The sequence below is a fragment of the Pollicipes pollicipes genome, unplaced genomic scaffold, assembly GCF_011947565.3.
Source record: "Pollicipes pollicipes isolate AB1234 unplaced genomic scaffold, Ppol_2.1 Scaffold_3447;HRSCAF=4054_pilon_pilon_pilon, whole genome shotgun sequence".
Taxonomy (NCBI): Eukaryota; Metazoa; Arthropoda; class Thecostraca; order Pollicipedomorpha; family Pollicipedidae; genus Pollicipes; species Pollicipes pollicipes.
Window position 1 is genome coordinate 12,267,064 of NW_023596297.1, and position 22,573 is coordinate 12,289,636.

The 22,573-nt window shown below is 51.0% G+C and overlaps 1 protein-coding gene across 1 annotated transcript in view; it reads left to right on the forward strand.

Annotated features, from left to right (window-relative positions):
- Nucleotides 1–22,076, forward strand: part of LOC119091641 (uncharacterized) — a 49,983-nt gene extending 27,907 nt beyond the window's left edge. Inside the window, exons 2-4 of the mRNA XM_037214447.1 lie at nt 9,187–9,323; nt 18,496–18,810; nt 21,862–22,076. Of these exons, the coding sequence (XP_037070342.1) occupies nt 9,203–9,323; nt 18,496–18,810; nt 21,862–22,076 (651 nt within the window). The 5' untranslated portion in view covers nt 9,187–9,202. The remainder of the gene's footprint in view (nt 1–9,186; nt 9,324–18,495; nt 18,811–21,861) is intronic.
- Nucleotides 22,077–22,573: the final 497 nt, after the last annotated feature.

Here is a 22,573-nt window from a genome sequence, read left to right on the forward strand (position 1 = left end):
GGATGGTGGATCACGAATGATAAAATCACGGTGCGTGGCAAATTTAAAAGAAGGAGGCATCGACCTACGCAGCACCGCGGCTGCTTATACCGCCACAGCTCTGCTGAGATCTGATTGTTTATCTATTAACAAATACGGACTAAAAGGCACGCGACCCTCTTAGCAAACGCAGCAGCACTTCAGATCAAGGCACTCTTCCGGCTTACTGCGCCTACGATTTGCTTTCTCCTTGAGCGCTGCTCATTGCCAGTGTCGAGACTGCCTCAGCACGTGCAGGGCCGACAGTCGCGGGTTAAGGGGGCGGCAGTCAAACGGCGCTGATTGCCGTGTGCGCGCATGCGTGGTAACGCTACCACAAGCGTATTAGCGGCACATACATAATATCTGTGCGCAAGTCCTCGGAGAGTTCTGGTAACTGGCGCCAACCCACCGCAGGCTGGGTGACAGATTGCTCATCATTCCCCATTGCATTATTCCGATTGCTCATTACGGCTTTGCTTCCCATCGCTGTCGTGTCCCTTTTGATGCCGTAACGATTTTCCGCTGGTCCCATCACCAATGTGCGTCGGGGCGCGACATTGCGTCCAGCTTATGCCCCTCCCCTCCGTACTGCATCAAATATGGCATGACATGCCCTGGGGATGCTAGCCCCTGCCCCCGGGCGGCAGTGCTAATCGGACTTGGCTCCGTCCCTGCCGCCGCGCTGCACGTGTCAAATGGCGTCCTCCCGCCTGATGCGCAGCCAGGAGCGAACAGCGGGATAACAGGGTCCTCTCGGCCACCTGCTGATAAGATCAATAGCGTTCATCGCGACGCGAGCAAGCGCTATCGTGATCATCTCCGGCGATTCGTGCTGATGGCAGCCTGTCACCGTGCACTCCGATCAACCGCCCGCCTCTTCACCCACTCGCCTCGCGCCGCCTCCAGACGCCTTCCTCCTCCAGTCTGTGAAACCGCGAAATCAACAGAAACGATCGACACAATTGGCGGTCCGCGATCGAGTCTTTTCATCCTTTGACGCGCTCTCCAGCTAGCAGGGTGGCCTCCACACGCCGGACGCGCTCCGTGCCTCATCCATCAGCCCCTCCGGAGTTTGGCGCCGTCGCCGCGGGTCGTGTCGAGTCCCGCCGCCTGCCGACCATCACGCCCCCGCAACCACTCCATCCCGCGCTGTTTGCGCGCCGCGCGCGGACGGTCGATACCGCATCAAACGCATGCGAATGGCGCGATGAGCGTTGATCCGTCGCGTCGCGCGCCGCCCATTGTTTGTCGCGCCCCGCGGGCGGCGCGGCTCGACGCTGCCGCCCGCCGCTCGCGCCAGGCGCAGCCGGGCGCGGGCGCGCGCGCGCGTGCCGACTCGGAGCAGGCGCGGTCCATTAGCCGGGTAACGGGATTAGAGTCCGGTGGCGCGGGCGTATCCCAGCCTGGCGCGTCTCCGGGCTGGGAGCCATGCAAAGCGCGCTGCCAGCGGCAGAGAGGCGGAGGTGTGCTTCACAGAGCCGCGCCGGCCGGCCGAGGCAGAGGGAGGCGGTGGAGGGCTCCACAGAGCCGCGCCAGCCGGCCGAGGCAGAAGGAGGCGGAGGTGTGCTTCACAGAGCCGCGCCGGCCGGCCGAGGCAGAAGGAGGCGGTGGAGGCTCCACAGAGCCACGCCGGCCGGCCGAGGCAGAGGGAGGCGATGGAGACTCCACAGAGCCACGCCGGCCAGCCGAGGCAGAGGGAGCCGGCGGGTGGCCACATGACGGAGGAAACGCTACACCGCAGGGATCATTGAGCAGCTGCAGTGCAGAGGTGGCCGGTAATGGGTGGAGATGACCGCGTAGTTTCAGAGCACAGGCGGCCTCTGCATATTGCGCCGTGCAGTTGCGGAGTAAAGGTGACTGACTGCCGGCACAGCAGTCCGCTGGTCGTGCTGTTAGCTGTGGGGCAGCTGAGTGTGATCTGACTCTTCGACTGGCGGCCAGGTTACAGGCGGGCGTAGTGTTTATTTGGAACTTTCGTCAAACAAAAGAGGGCGCGCGTGCACAGTGCTCCCGGGTTGTCGCTTCTGTTGGTATGTGAACAAAGCATGCGAGCACCGTGATATTGATTATTTGTTCTCTCCAAGACAACAGTTGAGCATGCAGTTGAAAACCAAAACCAAAATGCAAACAGTGTAAGAAAAGTGGGTAATTTATGGCACCTAAACGACAGTGATCTGTCTTTCCAACTAATGCACGCGTCACCACGGGTGCAGCCAGACTTTGCGATGGCAGGGGCTGCCATGATTTGAGACAAACTAATTTTCACCAGCGAGTCCCAGTTCCAATAGCAGTACCTTCTCACTGACCAGGCTAGCAGGCCGCATATACGCTAAAAGGCACATTACCTAGCGTATCAATGAGCTTTCGATGTCGGTTTTTCTGATGTCGTAAATAATTGCTTCAGCTGCGTACCGTACATACATATTCACTCGGGTATCCGGTAGTCTTGTTGCCTAATCATGGTTGTTGGACTCTGTATATTACTGTTTATGGTAGCGTCTATGAGATTTAAAACCAACATAGTTTTCCTGGCCACCAGATTCCAGAATTATATTTAGTAATGTCGTGGTAAATAACTGCGCTCGAACCTGGCGAGGGGAGCTAAAGCCCCATAAACCCATTTGCTGCGCCACTGTGGCTAGCAGCGTGCTTGTACCTACTGCAATATATCCCCATTCAGTCAGCCTGCATGCTATCACTCGAGGACGGGTACCAGTGCGCAGTTCGGTGGTCTGAGGGTGGTAGACGCGTCCCCCGAGCAGAGACCAGCTCGGTGCCACCCCTGTGCGCTGAGTGAGGGCTGTTTGGCTCAAGTGGGCCGGCCCGGGCCGCCCCCCGGCCGTAACTCGGTCCGTTTCCGGCGCTGATGAATTGGGCGGGCGTCCGGCGGCACGCGTCGCACCTCGTGCCGAGGCCCGGCGCCGGCCGCGACGCGCCACTCGCTTGTGGCGCCGGGCCCGATTGCGGCTGTGCACGGAAGCTCGAGCGGCGGCAGTCACCCCTCCCCCTTCCCCCGCCGGCTTTACGGGCGAGGCTTGTGTGAGCGCTGGCCTGACTCGCTTGTGCATATGCTGGCCGTCGGACAGCGATCACGGTGACCTTTGTGTGGCTCGCTCCGCTGGGGACAGGCCATTGGTCGGAGGACCGTCCATTGCAATGGCCGCTCAGTAAATGCCACCACGAAATCTTGGCGAGTATCTTACCGATAAATAGTACTCGTGCGTCGGTTATTTTATCAACAGCATTTGACACCTGCGGCTAAGAGGGCTCACTGCCGAAAACAGACGTAGGGATTCTGTCTGCCGTTTTGTTAAAGTGCACTACACTTCAAGCGTGGCGTAATGGCTTGAGACTTGAAGCGGTGCTTTGCTATGGCACTTGGCGCAGTTGTTTCTAAACGTGCTCGTTATTTATAATGAGCTTCGCTGGACCCAGTTACGGACACATAAATTAAGTGGAAGAAAGCACAGCGCGGCATGTAAAGGCTATCAGAACACATGGAAACATTTTGAAAAAGACTCATAGAAAGCCTCACGGGTTCTTGAGGTGCCCAGTCTGCACAAATATACAAATGTCATAGATATATGTTGACTGAGGGCATCCCATAACTATTGCCTTGGCTGTTGATGCGTCTTAAAATTTAAGGGGAAGTGTGGGTTACCAGCACCTTTCCTTTCGTGCTTCGACCTAAGGTTGATGGAGTTTAGTCATGCAACCGTGTCGCATAGGACCTGAGCGCAAAAGCCGCAACCCGCACAACTAAAATTGTTCATTACCTTGAATGCTCTACTTCCAAGTGCGGAACAGTGACATTACGAACGCTGTGGAAATAAAGCTGAGGGGGGGGAGCAGCAGGTTTAGCCTGCTGTTTTGTCTGCGACGGAGTGGGGGTTATATCAAATCCCTGTTAACCCTTCTCCTAACATGCCACCCCGAGTGGACCGATAATTTGCAAGTATTTTATTAACCTAAAAATGTTTTAAAATTGACGTCATCCACTCCTGATTTATATGCGAATCGTGTCGTTAAGGAATTGTAATTTTTGGAGATTATTATAAAAATCCGACAGGAACAATGCATCAGACTAAATAATGTGTTCATGACGCTAGAACGTCTACGTAGATCATCTAGAGGTACGAATCCAAGGGAACTAACAGAGCCGTGTCTGCGTTCAATGCATTCGTCTGCCATTAAAGCTTAACGACGCACTCAGCTGATGAGGCTATCTGGTGTCGCACGCCTCTTATCCTGGCAGTAAGGGCGCCACCGCTGGGAATCGAACCCTGCACCTCTGCTTTGCAGACACGCAGCTTGGCAGCACTGGATTGCCGGCACCCCCGTTTCCAACACGATGGTAATATTTTAAAGCAATGCACCTTATTCTGGCGCATTTGACAACAAATTTAGGATCCATCCCTCCCAAACGGAATTTGGCCGCTTCATAGCTTCCGTGCGAAATTTGCCGTCACCCCAAAGCATACTTCGTCGTACAACAACATACAACATGTGATTTGGGATACATTTCCAAAACGGCATGGCTGGCCATAGCTGTGAGCAAGACTACTTAACCCTAAACATAACGGCAGCCATTGGTCTGCAGGTAGCCAGCCCATCGGGTCCAGCGGTCTAACGAACTCACCGCGCGCGTGGCGGTTCGAATGTTGAACGCCGTTGTAGGCTGACACAGTTTACTGAACGCACTCAAGCCGGAAGTGACGGGTTTTTGCGGAAATTAAATTTCTAGGTTAGTGCTTGTGATTGGAATCCTATCTTATATAAAATGAATCAAAATTTTATCAACAACAGTTCCGCTAAAGAAATGATCATTTCAAATGAAGAATTAAGGCATTGTGGGAAATTAGCAAACTTGGCGTAATGTTCCGATTCCGTCACGCCCAATTTGTGCACTTAAATTTCGACCCAAAAGATGGTGCTAACGCTTGACAGTAACAACTGCTTAGAGAATTCATCTTTATGACCGATTCAACCGCCGACACGCCTACAGCAATTCGTTAATGACACAGTTCGCCATCAGCGAACAAAAAATCACTGCCTTTTACTATAATGCATGTAAATCATTGCAACCAACTACCGGTTTACCCACATTTCCCCTTCCCATAGTCCCCTAGTAGCGCATCCAGAATCCAGATCCAATCATTCGATAATTGTCTCATACTGCCTCGCCTGCACCTGTCCTGATATGCTGTGCCGCTCTACACAGGTGTCCACCGGAACAGTATCCCCACGTCCAGCACCCGGCCGACAACCCCGTTCACCTGTGCGGCGGCCCGATCCAGGTGGCTGCGCGATCCCACCACCCCCTCGAGCCATGAATTTCCTGACACTTCACAGCCTTGGATTGCGCATACGACTGCAGGTCACCCTAACTGAACGCACGGAACAGAACGAGGAGCAGACTCAGGAGCAGGCGCTTCTGTGACTTCGGACACCCCGGAGCATTTGTTACATATAACACCAGTTCGTTTTCATGCGAAATACTCTCATAACGCTGCTCATATCTACCAGCTAACGCCCACACATTCCATGACGCGATAAAAAAGCATTGCTACACAGCAGCCCAAAAGCACCTTGCGACTCTCGCAGCACACCGGATGTCGTACGCGTCCTTCGCCGTCCACGGACGGCTGACGTTGCTGCGCAGCGCTTTATCCTGGACATGCGAGAACGCGCGCCGCTGTGACCCTGGTGCGGGTTGATCGTGGATCTATTGGCTGCTCTTCATGTCAAAGAGAGGCACGGCGAGGACTCAGCTTTGCCAGCGGACAACTGGCTGTGATCTCACGGGCGAAGAAAGCTTGATGAGAACAAAGCAGCTACACAGGAGACTGACGTGTAACTATTTTAAGGTCATATGACTCTTAAAATTTGGTGAAACACGTCCTAGAGCTGCCGCTGTTTTGTGTCCAACCAGAACCTTCAACGGCAGATCCCAAGAACCTCAGTCGTTGCAGTTGCTGGCCTTGTGAAAACGGACGCAGATAAGGCTACGGTTTGAGGAGAAGGTGCGCTGGGAATGGTTTCCACAGTTTCCAAAAAAAAGCAAAGGTCTCCAGCCGTAAATCTTAAGCTAAGCGTGTACTATTGTGGCGAAGTTGTTCGCTTCCATCTCATGACTTTTTATTACCGAACACTACCAATTGCTCATATATTGGACCTACCTGTAACCTTGAAGTATCTGTGGTCACTTTGATGTTAGACCGCACGGACAGCTCACTTGGCTCCAGCTTTTAGAACGGGACAGCTCACATAGCTCCAACTTTTAGAACGGAACCCTGAGTGAGAGAGCCTCAAATTACAAAGGTGCATGACCCAAACACACCGCTCATTAGCTTGTTGACAGTAACCGCAGGAGCATATTACAGAAAATTCCACTGGTGTGGTTCGCTGTGCTAATCCCTGGTGCCATTCGAAATATGTCTACATAAATGTGTCACCCCCTAACCGAATGAGAGTCATAATTATCATTATACTTGCATGGTTGCAGACCCTTGCTCTGTCATATTGCATCAATCGTGCACTGATGAGTCACGTTTAATGTGCACCCTGTGTATTGGAGCAGTCGAAGTCGGCAATCACATACACCGTCATTTTCACGTCATTTTCATAGTCACTATGTCCGTTCACCGTACATTCCACGTCGGCCACCGCTTGCTCCACGCGACGTCACCCGGTCTGGCGGTCGTGACCATCCACTTCACTCGGTCGTGACTTCATCATCGTGACTTTACTCGGTGTGGCGCTCTGCGTCGTATTGTGGTGTCTCCGACCCTTCCGTTGCCAACCCCATAAAAATATCCGGGGCTTAATTGATTTCCCAGGCGACCCGTTACCTGAGCTCCGCCGCCGGAGAAGTGATTATTTTTTGCGTCCCTAGGTTTCGGACCTCCCTGGCGACCTCGCCCGTCTAGAGGTGAGCCGAACAATAGCAGGGGGAGAGGTGGGGAGGTGGTGATAAACTTCGACAGGCGAGCGAGACGGGAGAAGGAAAGGGTTGATGACCAGCTCCTCAGCACGTGCACCTACCATGGGCTTCTGACCCGAGCCATGATGTCCAGCAAACAGGATATTCGTAGAAAATCAATGGTTTATATCTTGCTCATGATGGCGTTAAATCTGAAAATCCATACTTCATGGATGGGTTAAAGATTCAATACAAAGACTACAAGAAATGCTCAAGTAACGTCATTGTAAAGTGAACGATAAATATGTAATTTTCTTCTAACTCACTTTTTGCAAACAGCATGCATAGATACACCATGTGCTGAACTACGGCGGTGAAAGAACATCTCTGAAAAGTGTCGGACTAACAGTTTTTGAAGTAGATCATTTCCTCATAGCAAGATTTTATCAACATTTGACAACACGCACAATGGGGGGGTCACACGCCATCTGCCGTTTCTAGAGACTTTGACGCACCGTGCATGACCAGCTGCAGGTAATGGTTTTGACATTATCATAAAGGTATTGCTTATCTAAAATGCTAGATTCCAAGATAAACGCACACCCTCTCGTCGCATGGACTGTGTGTGGGCAGCTTTTTAAATCCATTAATTTGAGCACATGTGCTGTAAATTATAATGCCAGAGTATGGCGATTTTTTCAGCCTAGAGATGTACGCGAAGTTTCTGTTTTGAACGATGCCACGATAAACCACACAGGCTACAAAGACAAATTACACCTTAGAATATCTCTGTGGCGTTCATAACTTGAACATGACGTATATGTAATGTAAATTTATGTCATGTAGTGTACATGTAATGTACACAACGACGCGATTGCACGGTGAAGCTCGTATACCTTACACCACGTTAGTCCAGTAACAACGCCTTAATAGACGTTAATGAGGCCCGTAGACCTCGGGAACACGTGCTCGTGATTTGGGTTGAGCAGGAGTGCCCGAGTAGTAAATGAGATTATAGTCGGGCCGGTGCCAGGCGCTGGCTTACACGAGACCCCGCCCTCGCCGCCTGGTCGACACGCCCTGACCCGGCCTCGGCCCCGACCGGTTTATCGCCTGTTACCTGGCTTTAACTAGTTGGTGGAAGTCGCTGTTTGCCGGTGGTGAAGCGGAGTTATAGCAATCCTGAAGCGCAGATGACGGCAATATGGGCCCCAACAAATCCTGTGTAATGCGCTGACAAGGACTCGTTCACCGGCCGTATTAATTTTCTTTTACTGTTATTCGTGTGTGCATACACTCAACACTTTTATTTGGTTTGAAAGGATATGGAATATATGTTTGTTTAATGGAGCGTGGAGCGCCTGACACTGTCGGCCCTGGCATTACCCCCTAACTGTGACCGTTTGCAAGTGGTCGGTAGGCGGAGCACCACAGTCACGTATTTGCAGCACGACACACGCGTCAGGCTCACATATTATACTCCATTTCAAGCATGTCACGCTACTTGCACATTTTGCGCACATTACGCTAGCTCGATATTTGTATCGCAACTTGCTTTGTGCACAGAGTATAAGGGGTTGAAGTCCAAAGGGCGCCAAGAACAGAGTGAAGTGCACCGTCAAGCACGGGGAGCTTTAGAGCTATAGTAATCTGAACAATACTTCCTAAGTTCATGAACATGGCGAAATTAAATAGAGAACGTCAGGGTCAAGACGGGTGATATATCTCACGCCCACTCACCTGGGAATGGCGCCAGGGAAAAGTGCTATCGCTAGACAACAGAGAACAAGAAAAAAGATACTTATCTTGAGCTTCAGTTTTACGTTGTCATATTCCGATTTTTTATTGTTACCCGGCGTACCCCAGCATTTCCATTCCCGTCTCACGGTGTCAACACTGTTTTTCCTTTTTCTGATGTGTTAGTGCTGATATCAACGTCCCCATGTGCGCCGCGTACTGATGCCGCTGCCCTCCGCTTGCGCTGCCTCTCTGCGTGCCGCACCCTGACCTGCGGCTCCTCCGCATGCCGCTCACTGACTCTTGTGCTCCCGGCGTGCCGCACGCTGACGCTGCTACTCCACCCCGTACCGCACACTGACGCCTCTGCTCCCTGCGTGCCACACACTGACGCCTCTGCTCCGTGCGTGGCGCACACTGACGCCTCTGCTCCCCGCGTGCCGCACACTGACTCCTCTGCTCCCGGCGTACCGCACACTGACGCCTCTGCTCCCTGTGTGCCGCAGTGAGCCGACTCGGGAGATGGAGGGGCGCGGCAGCCAGCGGTCGGTCTCCTCGCCCGGCGGCCGGGCAGGGCCACGCTCCCGGGGCGCCGACTGGAGGACGCGCCAGTACGACAGCTCCTCAGACAACGACGATATCGGTGAGCACACCGGGTCACGGCGACCGACGGGTTGTCCAGGGCGTCAGCATGCCAGGGCGGGGGAGTGTGGGCGCGGATGGGAGTCTAGAGGGGCAGGAGAAGAACCACGTTGCTGAAAAGAGGGGCGCGGTAGGTAGTGTAGGTAGTGAAATATATTAAGTTCGGACCTGAAAGTTCGACAGATTCCTCAGCCCCTTGAAAAGGCTTTTCCTCTCTCTCTCTCTCTCTCTCTCTCTCTCTCTCTCTCTCTCTCTCTCTCTCCTCTCTCTCCTCTCTCTCTCTCTCTCTCTCTCTCTCTCTCTCTCTCTCTCTCTCTCCTCTCTCTCTCTCTCTCTCTCTCTCTCTCTCTCTCTCTCTCTCTCTCTCTCTCTCTCTCTCTCTCTCTCTCTCTCTCCTCTCTCCTCTCTCTCTCTCTCTCTCTCTCTCTCTCTCTCTTCCAGTGCCAGACCTTCAAGACGAACGTGGCACGCCGTATCGAGCCGTGCCCTGGACCCAGACCCACGGCAAGCGCCAGATTGGCAACACGATCCGAAAATTATGTTCCGTACTGCTCGGTACGTCATACGCCGCCGCACCGGTGCAACAAGAGACCCAATCAGTGACCGACGGCGTTACCATGGCAACGACTGCGTCATGCTCCGGTGCAGCACTGTGGGGATGGCGCAGCGTTCTGCTGGAGTTTATGCTGGCGGGAGCTGGTCTGGAATCCGTCTGCGGGGAGAAGAATGGCCCTTGTGACGTGCTTCATTTGTCGGTTCTGGCCCTCTGGCGAGCCATCTGAAGAGCGATAGCGACGTCCCATGCAGTTAGCTTTCATTATTAGACATGCTCTGTACAGATGCTGGGCCTAAGACACTGACTAGTCTAAGGCTTTTCACAAACTACTTTTTCTTGCTGAAACGCAGAAATGACAAACTTAGTATACCCGCCACAAAAATGTGAAAAAGTAATAGCACCAAGCTATTTTGTAGGCATAGCAATTTTGTTCCGCGCATAAAGTTACAGTTATTTTATTATAAATGCACATGCTTGTAATTCAAGCTGGTTTTTAGTTGTTTGACGTCTTCATTATTTTAAAAATGGCATTGCCCTGCCACTGACTTTCCTGCATCCGCAAAAATATGTTTTACAAAATCGGATGAGCCTGAAAGTAGGAAATCCTAAATTGGTTGTAGTTGTTAGCGCCTGCATAATTTATGAATCGCATGTAACCAAATGCAGTTGCTCTCTGACAGGGTTGGGTTACTACAGACGCCCCCTTGCAAGGCTGCTCAGACAGCAATCTAAATCAGCCTGGCTAGTCAAGCCACTCAACTTTGAAAGCTTTGCGAGTTGAAATAACAGCATTACTCTGCGTGATGTGTATTTCCAACAAAGCAAAAATGCCCACGGCTCATGCGGAGCAACTGCTGGCCAACACTGACAGTTACTCCAGACATCTCTGTGGTCGCTAATGCTCCTGGTGGCAAACTGCGGTGTTCTCCGGACAGGCTAATTAATTGGCCAGGTCTTGCATGCTGCTCCCAGATGTCTCGAGATGCAATTATTCCTCCTGGCTTGACCTCGCTAATTACCAGCGTCGCCGCCCGATTGGCTGGAGCTCGGGCCAGTAGCTGAACATACGACAGGCAGACCGCCCAGACCTAATGTCTGATTGGGTACCCGGGAAGTCCGAGAATCATGTGAGCTTCGCGTGCGAGGAGACCAAGCCGAGGTATGAAAGACCGTTTGGATGGTGGCTGGCTGAAATGGGATGGGTTGAATGTTACTACTAATGAAGCGTTTGGTTCTTTTTGTTCCCCCAGAGATATAAAAATGCGGTCATATGTTGGCCTCGTCCTAGGACTTAATGTGTCTGGAACATGAATGACGTCATCACATGTGGGAGAGCAGAAGGCACCAATACGTTCGGGCTGTCTTGGCCAGCTGTCTTTAGAAGCCATGGATCTGCTGTTTACGGCCAATCGTCATGGTTTGTTCCTCACGGGCTGCAGCCGCTCCCCCAATTTCCCCGTACAGTGCCAGGCTTAAATGCTCTGTGTGAAAATAGCTCGCACAGACAGATGGGCGAAGACCCCCGACAGGAGATTACTCCGGCGTATCAAACCATGCTTGCTCCGAATTTATTAATGCGAACTGGATGAGCATCAGACGATGAAGCCTTGTGGCACGCTTGGCTGCCTCAAGCGGGCAAAAAAACCCATCACAGTAAGGTAATCGGTTAGATGCTACAGAAGTTTTTCACAAAATGAACTGGTCGATTGGAATCGCTGTTCAGATCGCGTCTCCGGGTGGTGTTGCAAATGGAGGTTTTTAAAAGCTTAAATGCTCTCTTCGGGTCTGTCTGGCCCGCCCCTGCCTTGCACATTCGAGAGTCAGTGTTCACTGGTGCATTGTTACGCCTAATCTATTTCATTTTCGAAATGCACTCGGGGCGAAACCTCACTGAAAGTACCAGCAGGCGTTAGAAGGCTTGTTACAAAGTGTATGACACCCTGACGGGAATGTAATGTGCTTCAAATAACACAAAAAAACAAAGCACAATGATGTGCATAGCTGTTGTTCCTTTTGCAGTAGATCTGATAGCGATGTGAGTCATTGGGAGCCTTTGCGATTGTAAATAAGATGCATACCTCGTCATATCAAAAGTTGGCATACATTCTTTAAACGTTTAGAGAATGTGTCTCCATCACCCTTTATGCCCTGGGAGCATTTACAAAGATGTGAAAGCTGCGTGAATGTGAATGCTTGCAAATGCGTCCGGCTCCGTAATGCTATCAAATTGTAATAAAATATTAGTTCCATGTAGGACGATGCACAGCAATGCACGAAACCGTGCGGAAACCAATGCCCACTTCAGTCAGTATTGAGGCCACCAGTCGTGGTGCGTCGCTACCTCTTTCAATTGGGCTTTGCTTGACTACATTTCTGTACCGTTGACGTTTCTTCTGCTCTAGTTTATTTCAGAGTGTTTTAAATAACAACGGTGTGTTGTTTAGTATTCAAAGGACACTCTATTGTCTGCAGCCGGTATCGCGTTTGTGAGAGACTTATCGCACTGTCGCGCCGGTGTAAAACTGTCAGACAATGACGTAGCTGTGAGGCGGACAAACAATCCCCTTTGTGTGAGACCGACATGCGACGGTTCTGTGCGTCCCGCGCGCGTCTGGGAGTAACAACACATTCGCACTCGCATCCAACGCATCTACACGGTGCGCAAGTGGGCGACCTGGCGCTCCTAGTCTGGCTTCCACCGCTGCGCCGTAAATCTGGCGCGGACGGCCGCTCCTCGAGCCGAGTTCCGCTCCGTCTGGCACTGTTAGTCGGACACGTCGGTGGGCCGCGAGCGAGCCCCCGGCGGTGCAGCTGGAGCGGCCAACCGGGCCGCGCCACCCGGCCGAAAAATAAATCACCGCCGCCTTCGGGAGACAATTACCGCCCCCGGGCAGGCGGCCGATTGGGAAAAACGGCGCACGGCGGCGCGCGGCGCACACGCACCGGCCGCACGGCAGATTGGCTGCACTCGCGTCTGCCAGTTTCAACTGGCTCGTCGTGTCGGCCGCTTGGCAGCATCCTAATGCAAGCGCCGGAGCAGCCTGTGACTGCAAGAGCAAAAAGGAGGGATCTTGGATCATCGATTCCGGGAATGCTGTCGTGCGTAGGCGGTGGTTAACAAAAGCTGGAAGAGCAAGGGACATAAGAAACTTTGAAACTTCGTCATTACTTCACGATATGTCTCATTATCAGGTCATTATCCGCATCCTAATAAGGTATCGCGTACTACATGAAATATCTCAGCTTCTACATGACGTGTTGTGCTCTGGCTGTCGATTGTTTCACACAGCGAAAAATGATTGCTGCAAAAAGGACGTTTCGACAGGCGCACATCAGTAATATGCCGTTACACAACAGTATCTATATCATAAAGATGGCAGTCTTGTGAGTCTAGCTTGCAGGTCAAGCCCTCAATTCGGACAGCACTGCTGAAAAGCAACACGACAGCCATCAGGAGATGAGTCACATCAGTCAATTCGGTCGTCTTCTTTCATTTGATCCTCCCGATGTAAGATCAAGCAGTGACCCATTTTGAGTCCAATACGTTCCCGCTTTCCTTGGACCGCTGTCTCGTACTTCATCATCAGAAAAATTTCTACCGCGCAGTCCGACAATAAAACGGCAGCGCACCGGATGTCTCCCAGAAATCGTACCATAGCCCCAGACATCATTTAAATGCTGTGAATTGCATATTTATGCATCCACTGCATATCTAGACATCACTTAAATGCTGTGAACTGCATATTCATACCATGTTTTGTGCATATTGATTGCTTGGTTATGTAAGTTCTGTTAAACTTCAATTGCCTGCTTGTTTGCGTGCTTTTCGGTTGAGCTACAACTGGGTGTCAGTAAGTCAGGCATGGTGATTAATCCAGCACATGTTCCAGATGTCGTTTTTGTGCTCCTTGCTGGGGCTGGCGCGCGCCAAAATTTGTGGGAAATATCTTCTGGAAAACACTAAAAGCTTTGCTGTCTACCTTAAATGTTTTCCGGTGTTTGCGTAGCTGCATTGTGAGGACGTATTTTACTTACGAGCTTTTTAGGTTTGGAGCGATATGCAAGCGGGCCGATGAGATATTCGAGACGCTATCCCTTCTTTGAAAGCAGATTTACAGATCCTCAGATGTGCGTTTTGCTCATGCCGAAAACGACACTTCTCACTCTGTCTCATCGACGTGACTGTTACTTCCTACATACATATTTTTCATACAGACATGAGTTGCATTTGCTTTTTCCCTTAGTTTGCTTCAAATGTTGTCAAAAATGAAGACCCGGTAGACGTAGATACCAAGACTGTGGAAATCTTTAAACAGTCCAGAATCTGTCGACCACACTCTCTGAAGTGTGTGCTCAAACACCCTCTGTTTTCCTCGGCGATGTGAGGTGGCGCACTAGTCTGCTAGACCCATTACGCCGTCTCCTGGATACTGCCTTACCTTTCAAGGGCACTTCAAATTACGTTTAGAATCTAAACGTTCATTGCGCGCCCTTAACGCACCACAGCGATAAAGATAAAGTACCTGAAAATAACCCGTTGCAAATATGCCATGAATCGATTGCTAGGAGCAAACGTTGAACTCACAACCGTGCAAAATAAAACAGACGAACGCATAAGTGAAACTTTTCAAGAAATGTTATGATGAAAATGCTCTTTTTAGGTTCATTTTTCCTGAGCAACGCCACGGAGCTGATGCCAATTTTCAGAGGATATGGTGATGCAGCCGCATTTGCAATTAATAATTACGTTACATCCATGGCCATTTGAAGCCATTTTCCTCAAGTTGTTAGGTTAGTTTTCCTTCCGTTCTCTGTTTATTGACATCTTATTATTGCTGGACATCAGTCCAGGTGAAAAATTCCTCTTGAACGATGGTTATGCACAGCGGAGCGATTCACTAAACTCTAGTGTTGCATCTAACATCAGATTACGGAAGAAGCCAGAGTCCATTTGTTGAGAGAAAGCTCCAAATTGATGTCCATTGCATTAAGAAATAGAAGTGTGAATTTAGGTACTTCCACCGTCTGGAAAATTGGGTCGAGTCCACCTTTGGTCGCAAACCGCTAAGATTCCAGTGTTGCCCTCAACATCTTGGATTGGACAACTGTGATTGGATGGAATAACTTCCTTCTAACGTCCTGAAATCACGAAAAAAACACTTTCTAGTTATATTGATTGAGTCAGGGAATGCGATTCAGACCTTATTACAGTATGAGCACGGGTTTCACTCTTTCTATGTTGCAGCTGTGTGAGCTGGAAGCGCACTTGAGGCACAGGATGCTTTTCCAAAACTCTTTCTTTCTCCCTCTCTCTCTCTCTCTCTCTCTCTCTCTCTCTCTCTCTCTCTCTCTCTCTCTCTCTCTCTCTCTCTCTCTCTCTCTCTCTCTCTCTCTCTCTCTCTCTCTCTCTCTCTCTCTCTCTCTTTATTTCTGCTTAGCGCCTTAGATAACAAGAACTGGTCTGATCACATTAGCATGTCTCTGGAGAGCACATCCGGTGTGGGTGAATTATTTATCGGTGCCCCCCATTCTGGTGCATAATTGACCTGTCACTTCTGAGGCCTACCCTTTATTACTCGTCGCTTTGTTCCCCTACCGGACGTCGAGGCAGACGCGTTCAAATCAGCTCGCGAAATTCTCGCACGTCTGATAGAAATTATGGAGATAACGTCACATGCGAGGCATATCTCTTCGTGGCTTTCCCCGCACTGGACGGTTCGTCTGCCCGAATTTGAGCCTGAGCGTGGCAGGGTCAGCGGGGTTCAAATATGCTGTCATATGAGCTTGTCAGGATCACGAACGTGAACAGAAATTTCGTCTGGGCTCATTCTCCCCCTTTCAAATCACTTCACAGGTTATACCACCGTTACAAGTGATTCGAATGTTTAAAAATGAGATTGTGCGCTGATTTGCGCCGATGACATGCCGACTCCTATCTTTCTGTAACATCCTTAACGTGTACCTAGCTTAAGCATTTCCGACTTAAGCTGTAGCACTCAGTCAGTTAGTTCGTTATTCGATTTTAAGGGTGCACCAACCGCAGTGTTTAGTGACACCAAGCTGTATTAACTCTGTACAATTTCAGACCGTTAAATTCTTATCTGACAGCACATGACAACCCAGGCCATTTACAAAAGATCCTCGAGCGTCCTGCAAACACCCATTCCTTTTACTAAAATGAACTTCAGCCCGCTGCGAGGATTCTGAGCGCCATTCCCCGCCCGTTTCTCTCGCGTCGTGCTCGCCGGCGCATAAGTCAGATCATAAGTCGCAAAAGTCGGCTGAGAGCCGGGACCGGGCTGCGCTCGGATGCCTCCCGGGAGCCGATGGACCGAGAGGCTCTGCAGCGTCCCGAGCCGCGTCCGTCCCGGGACATCCCGGGACGCCGGGGAGTCGGGACGGCTCGCAGGTGGCGCTGGAGCCCGTCACGGTAATCCCGGATTACGGGGCCGGCCGCCGCGGGCGTGGGGCAGGTCATCCGACGCCGCGCCGGTCCGCCTCCTGATACGGCACCGGCAGAAACAGCACTGGAGATGAGGCGCTGACAGGTGGCTGACAGAGGAGAGCGGACGATGGGGAGGGGAGAGCGGGGAGATGGGAAGAGATGCAGGCTGATATGAAGGTATCCGGTTATACTGGTCGGTGGATCGCCAAATATGTGTTGCTGAATGATTGTGGAAATAATTACACAATGAATGCTCCAGTGAAGGTATCCGTATACAATTACATGGTATTTTGACTTGCTCAGTCGCATCCCCAGGCATTATGCGGTTTTAGCTCCCCACAGCAGTTCAACTCCCTTGGTATCATTATTTTTATATAGCTTGTATAGGGCCTCGGGCTTCGCTGAAAACTTGTAACAAAGCTCTTTATTAAGCCTAATGAGCGCAGGCTTAATCGCCTCAAAAGTTTTCGTCTTGTATGAGTTTCATCGGGCTTGGTACCGGCATGCTCTCCTGCTGTAACTGTGCTGCAGGTCAACCCATTCAGCACCAGACCATTAGGAAAACTATGCGCTGCAGACATGCTCAGAGTCAGACAGAAGTCCGCATCCTGGGTCAGGTGATAAGCAGAGTTAAGCTGGCGTCATATCGTTTTGGTGACCACACTCATACAAATATTTGAATTCCGTTGAGCGTGTTAGGCCGCGATGCGTTTTAAACACCTTCCTGACGCGACAAAGACATCGCACAGCAGTCTGTCGCCCGAGTGCAGCGCGCCGGTGCCGTGTTCCTGACGCCTGTTTAAGGCCAGGGTGCCAAAGGACTCGCTTGTTTGGAAGACTTGTTGGCTCGGCACCAAGCGTCGATGACTAGGGGGGTCATCAAAACGTTGATAGCCTAATCACCCGACCCCTGGGTGGAAGTCAAGGGTCGAAGGTGCTTGACACCCTGGACCTTGACCACCCCATGTGGCGAGTCACGTCCTCGAAGGCTAGGGTTTGAATTCGTATGCAAGATATCTCGCTTCCTCGTTCAATTCTTAACCGGGCAGGGTACGTCACGGTTTCGGGAACGGCTTGAATTCAGTGTTATGGGCTATCACGCAAACATAAACAAGCATAGTTGTCTTACAGACCGTTTAAGACGTGACATCAATAAGTTGAGATGAGTAAATAGATGAGTAAATATATATATATATATATATATATATATATATATATATATATATATATATATGTGTGTGTGTGTGTGTGTGTGTGTGTGTGTGTGTGTGTGTGTGTGTGTGTGTGTGTGTGTGTGTGTGTGTGTGCGCGCGCGCTGTGATATTAGTCAGGCGTTTGCCCACCGCCCAACACCGTCCTCGTGCTGAATTTGACGCATTTCCCGGGGTGTATGATTAGTTTGCGTGTATAAGTGCCTTCCGGACGCAGCGCGGCCCTACCCGACAGCGACCAAAGTTTGCAGCGTAAGCTGCGTGTTCACCAGCATGTTCTCACAGGCCAAACCATAAGCCAGCCAAAGCACGCCTTGGTTAGCACGAGCTCTGAAATTGAGTGCGGAAGAACAACACGCTGGGAGCGGGTCACAAGCACCGTGTGTTATTAGCTACTTGTATTGACCCTCATAAGGTCACTGACATTTGTTGTATGGATCGCACTTGGACAGCAGGCAACAGAGATGTGACTACGTGATGTCGCTTTGACTTAAGAGCTGGGGTGGAAAAGAAAGCATCCCGTGTGTAACCAAATTAGTCCGATTTGATTCCACGCGCTTGATCGCAGAGCCGTCACTGATTGTTGATAAGTTGAAAACTCTCTCTGCTTTGGTCTACATGGGTCCACCCGCTTATTTCCGGCCCTATGTTCTCAGCTCGAGCATCGCAGCATGATACTTATCCGTATCTGTAACAAATATCATGCCTCTGAGACAAGTTCTCGTATTGCAAAGCCATTTTGCCATGCATACGTTCCGTAATCACGGAGACGTAACGTGGTGCTCGATGTTGGCAGAGGTGCCCCGTTGCCCTCCATGCGGGGATCCGCAGCCAGGAGTGCGCTGGTGTGTGATGAGCTCCTGGACGTGTGATGAGTTCTTCGGCGTGTGGTGAGTTTCTCGGCATGTGATGAGTTTCTGGCCGTGTGATGCGTACTGACAGCACGCCCTCTGCGCCGCAGCACCGGACGTGGCCGTTCAGCCTGCCTCCATCGTGCTGCAGCCGGCCAAGTCCGGCGACCTGAGCTGTCGCGAGCTAGGTGGATATCCGGGCCGCGGCGGCGCGCCGTACGGCGGCGAGATGGCCGCCGTCCGGCCCGACCACCTGCACTACGCTTCCAAGCCCGTCTCGTCGGGCATCTACCAGTCGCTGACGCGGCGCGGGCGCCGCGGGCCCGGCCACAAGCACGGCTCGCTCAGCTCGTCCGACAACAACTCCGACACGACTACGTACGCCGAGGGCGAGATGCGCTCCAAGATGGAGGCGCTGCAGAGCGGTGAGTGGCGCCGCTCGGTGCGCGCCGGTGGTGTAGGCTCGCGCTCGGGCGCTGAGGAACGGCGAGCTAACGTCGGACCGGATGACGGGCGAATGAAACGCGCCGGGAAGGATGTTTTGGTTTGTAAGTGTGCGCTCGCCGTTCAGGTGATCTTCCAAGCTCAACGTTGATGCAGCATTGTTTATTGTTAATTCTCGTTCGCATCACAAAGCGTATCAGTTGCTGGTATCCGTGAGATCTTCCATTTTAATGTTCGTTCCTGGGGATTTGGTATGATCTGTGAGGTTATGCATTATAATGTTGTGCATGACTTATATAAGACCACTTATTATTTTACTTACCTAGGGCTACTGATGAATTTGCTGACATTAGGCTGTTCATAACTTTACTTGCATTCAGCTCTTCATTTCAAGATTTTTTTCAAGCCAACTAGCTACCTCAGTTACCTCCACCCAGCACCAGCTCAACTGGAAACCTGCGGCCATTTGCCCTCCCCTCCCACAAACGCTATCGACGACTGGCGGACCGTGTTCCCAGCGCGCGCGGTCGTTCGGTGGCGACGCGGTCCCCTGGTCGTCTATATCGGCCTCTCAGGCCTGATGTATGCGGCTCGGGAAGTGCGCCACCCGTCCGCCCTCCCCCTCCCCCTCCCTCACCCACTCCTATTGGGACCGCAACGGGTCTCCAAGCTTCCATCCACCCCTGCCCTCGCCGAAATGCGCTCGGCTCAAGTGGTGTCGCAAATTGAGTTAGAGCAGCCCCAGGGAAATAAATCGCTGTAAATTCGCTGAGCTGTGCCCTTGTGTCGACGACTGGACTGGCCACGGGTCGACGCCATCCACTGCATCGGAATTAAGGCTTTGTTACTGCACATTTTTTCCTGTGCTCCGACCGAGATGGGGAGAGATCTTATTGGATTGTAACATAATGGGGCTTGGGAAGTTTGAAAGGCACCCCCCCTGGGCTGAAAGCATGCGTGAGCTGATATGGTTTCTTTAAAAAATCGGGGTAGAAAAGTAAGGAAAAAGTACTTTAAATATAAAAAAGCTGGGATAGTACGGGTATCAAATCGGCTGTTATGCAATTGAAAATATAGAAGCAAATGTGATATATGATTGAAAAGCTCATTGGTGACTATTGGAATGCTTTTAAATTAAAAAGACCATTCTAAATAACAAACTGTCATGGGTTAGTAAATATGCTCCCCACATCATTTATTTTACGTCATTGAACGTTTCTTTGACGTTGGAGCCGCTGCCAGACTGGCTGTGTCAAAGTTGCCACTGTAGCGGACTACGGGATTCACTTGTGGCACTTCTAATCGCCGGAAAATGGCACAAGATGGTGGTTAATGCATGCGTATTATATTAGTGCGTTATCTTTGTTTGCTTTCGTACCATCGTGTGGTGATCTTGTATATTTTTCCGTGATGGCATGCTTCTTAATTGCATTTTAATTTTTAGTTGCGGCGCCATTGTTAAGTTTTTTATCCTCAGCCTCATGCCCATCGTAACGAGAAGTTGCTTGTGCTGATTATCATACAACGTGGTGGGTGACCGTGGCATGCGATCGAAGGCTCATCTAACTGTTCGCCAATCTGCTTCTATTTTTGGGGCACTTGGTGATGATTCACTGCAAACCCGACTCCTTCAGTAGGCATATGGATCATGAGCGCAAAACAGCCAATGCGGTGGGGGTTTGGGTGGAGGCGTAACGTTTCTATGACGTCATGCGTGTCTTGAACAGTTTCAAATTGGCGGCGTGAAATTGGATGCACAAATTTGGTTGTATCTAGCTCAGAACAAGAGGACTTTGAGTCTTAAAAAGGCTATGGCTGTGAACTGTAGGGACTAATCTTGAAATGACTATCTCAGTTTAAAACCGCGTACAAATGTAGAACAGGCCCCTCGAGGAATAGCCACGACATCAAGTGGAATATAAAATATCAAAGAAATAGTCAAAATGGTTACAGAAAGATACGCCAAGTTAAATCAAGGCTGCAGAAAGATCAGGGAAAGAGAACCGTTTCTCCTCAAATGGAGACGCCCAACTTGACGGGGACTTCAAAAAGCAATCTGCTTTGGACAAATCGTTGCATCGCCCGCAGGACCGCGCTGTCTGCCTCGCCAAGAAAAAGCAGACTTAGCCCTGACTTTTTAGGCTCAAACATTGAGGAAGAAGAAACAAAATAAACAAAGCTAAGCAGTCAAAACAACACTACGTGCATTTTCGAAACGACGGCTCCAATGCTTCTGAATTAATGAGAATACAAAGCCTCGCATTATGTCAGCCTGGTTCGCATGCGACCTTATGGACTTACCGCTGTCTTACCGCAGCTTTATGCAATCGATCTTAGATCGATCATGCATAGTGACTTTCTCTTGTCTTATCTCCAGCTTCTCACTTCCTTCCGCTGTTTTCCAAAGAGCCCTAAAATATTGATATAGAACAGAATTCGCAGAGGAGCGCTCCATTTATTGCAGAATCTTGCATGCAATCTCCTGATTGCCCCTGATGGCATAAGCGTCTGTATCAAATGGTTCTCATCATAATAGCGGACATGATTTATTAACAAACTTGAGACGGCAGCGGCGCCAGATAATGATGACGAGCTCCTGCCGCCTCTCGGCTATCTCAGCGGGAGGCGACGGGGGACCGGGACGGCAAGCCAGGCAAATGAGCTCGGGCGGGCTGGTCCGCTCAAGGGCCCGGCTGAAATACGTGGCAAGCAAAACGATAGTAGTGCCGAGTTAGCTCGCTTGGAAAGTCACAAATGAACAGCATGTATGCCGTAAAAGGCAAGAAATCAATGGGGCAGCAAGCGACGCTGTTATAATCAATGCGGTGACAGGCCCTCAGGCGGAAACATGACGGGTGATGTCACCGATGTAGTGGAAAACGTTAATTGTGTTTGTGTTGCCGGCGCTGCATTGGTCAATACTTTCCAGATACTAGCGGTGGTTTTCTGATATACCAACAAATGGGCTCGCACCATCACGTCAGTATAGTCGAGCTGAGTGTGTTGTGGTGACGCTTGCCGCGGTGCCGCAGGTCTGCACACGCCGCCGGAGCCAGCGCCGCCAGAGGTACCCTCGCGCGGCCCCTCCTCGCACCAGGCGGTCCGCTCTCTGCAGCGACTGCAGTCCGGCTACGCGCCGGACACGGACGGCGCCTTGCCCAGCCCCTCAGGTGAGCACCTGCAGCAGCTGCAGCCGCTTCTGCCGCGTCGGCTGCTGCAAACGCTCCGGAGCCGCTTCGTCACGTGACGTTGGGCTTACAACCGGGCACATGGCAGGTGGAAACTGCGACATTTCCGAACAGTTCGTTAAAGCGTTACGTAGATGTTCAGGCGTTGTGTGTGCGTGAGGTGAACCGAATGTCTACCTCTCGCTCTCTCGAGACAAAACAGCAAGCTGGCTAACCGTCGATAAGTGGTGCGGACACAAATGAAACACTGGGCATGCTTTTGAAAGCAAATATAATTTCGCCGATAAAATTTTGTGGAACAAAATTTTGTGAAACAAGGTGCGCCCCGAGTCTTCTCGCAAAAATGTTGGGATGGTCAAGACAAATGGCTTATCAAGTGTACTATCACTTAGTGCAAGCAAAGCCTTCCAGAATTTGTTGAACAAGCGCGATGACATGAAAGTCGAAACTCAGAAGAAGTGCTGAGGTCCCGCGTTAAATGGTCGAATATTTTGCGGAGGTGCCTCTGGGCTCGGTCTTTGCTTCAATCGACTTGTTGTGAAGACCGTTACCTCAC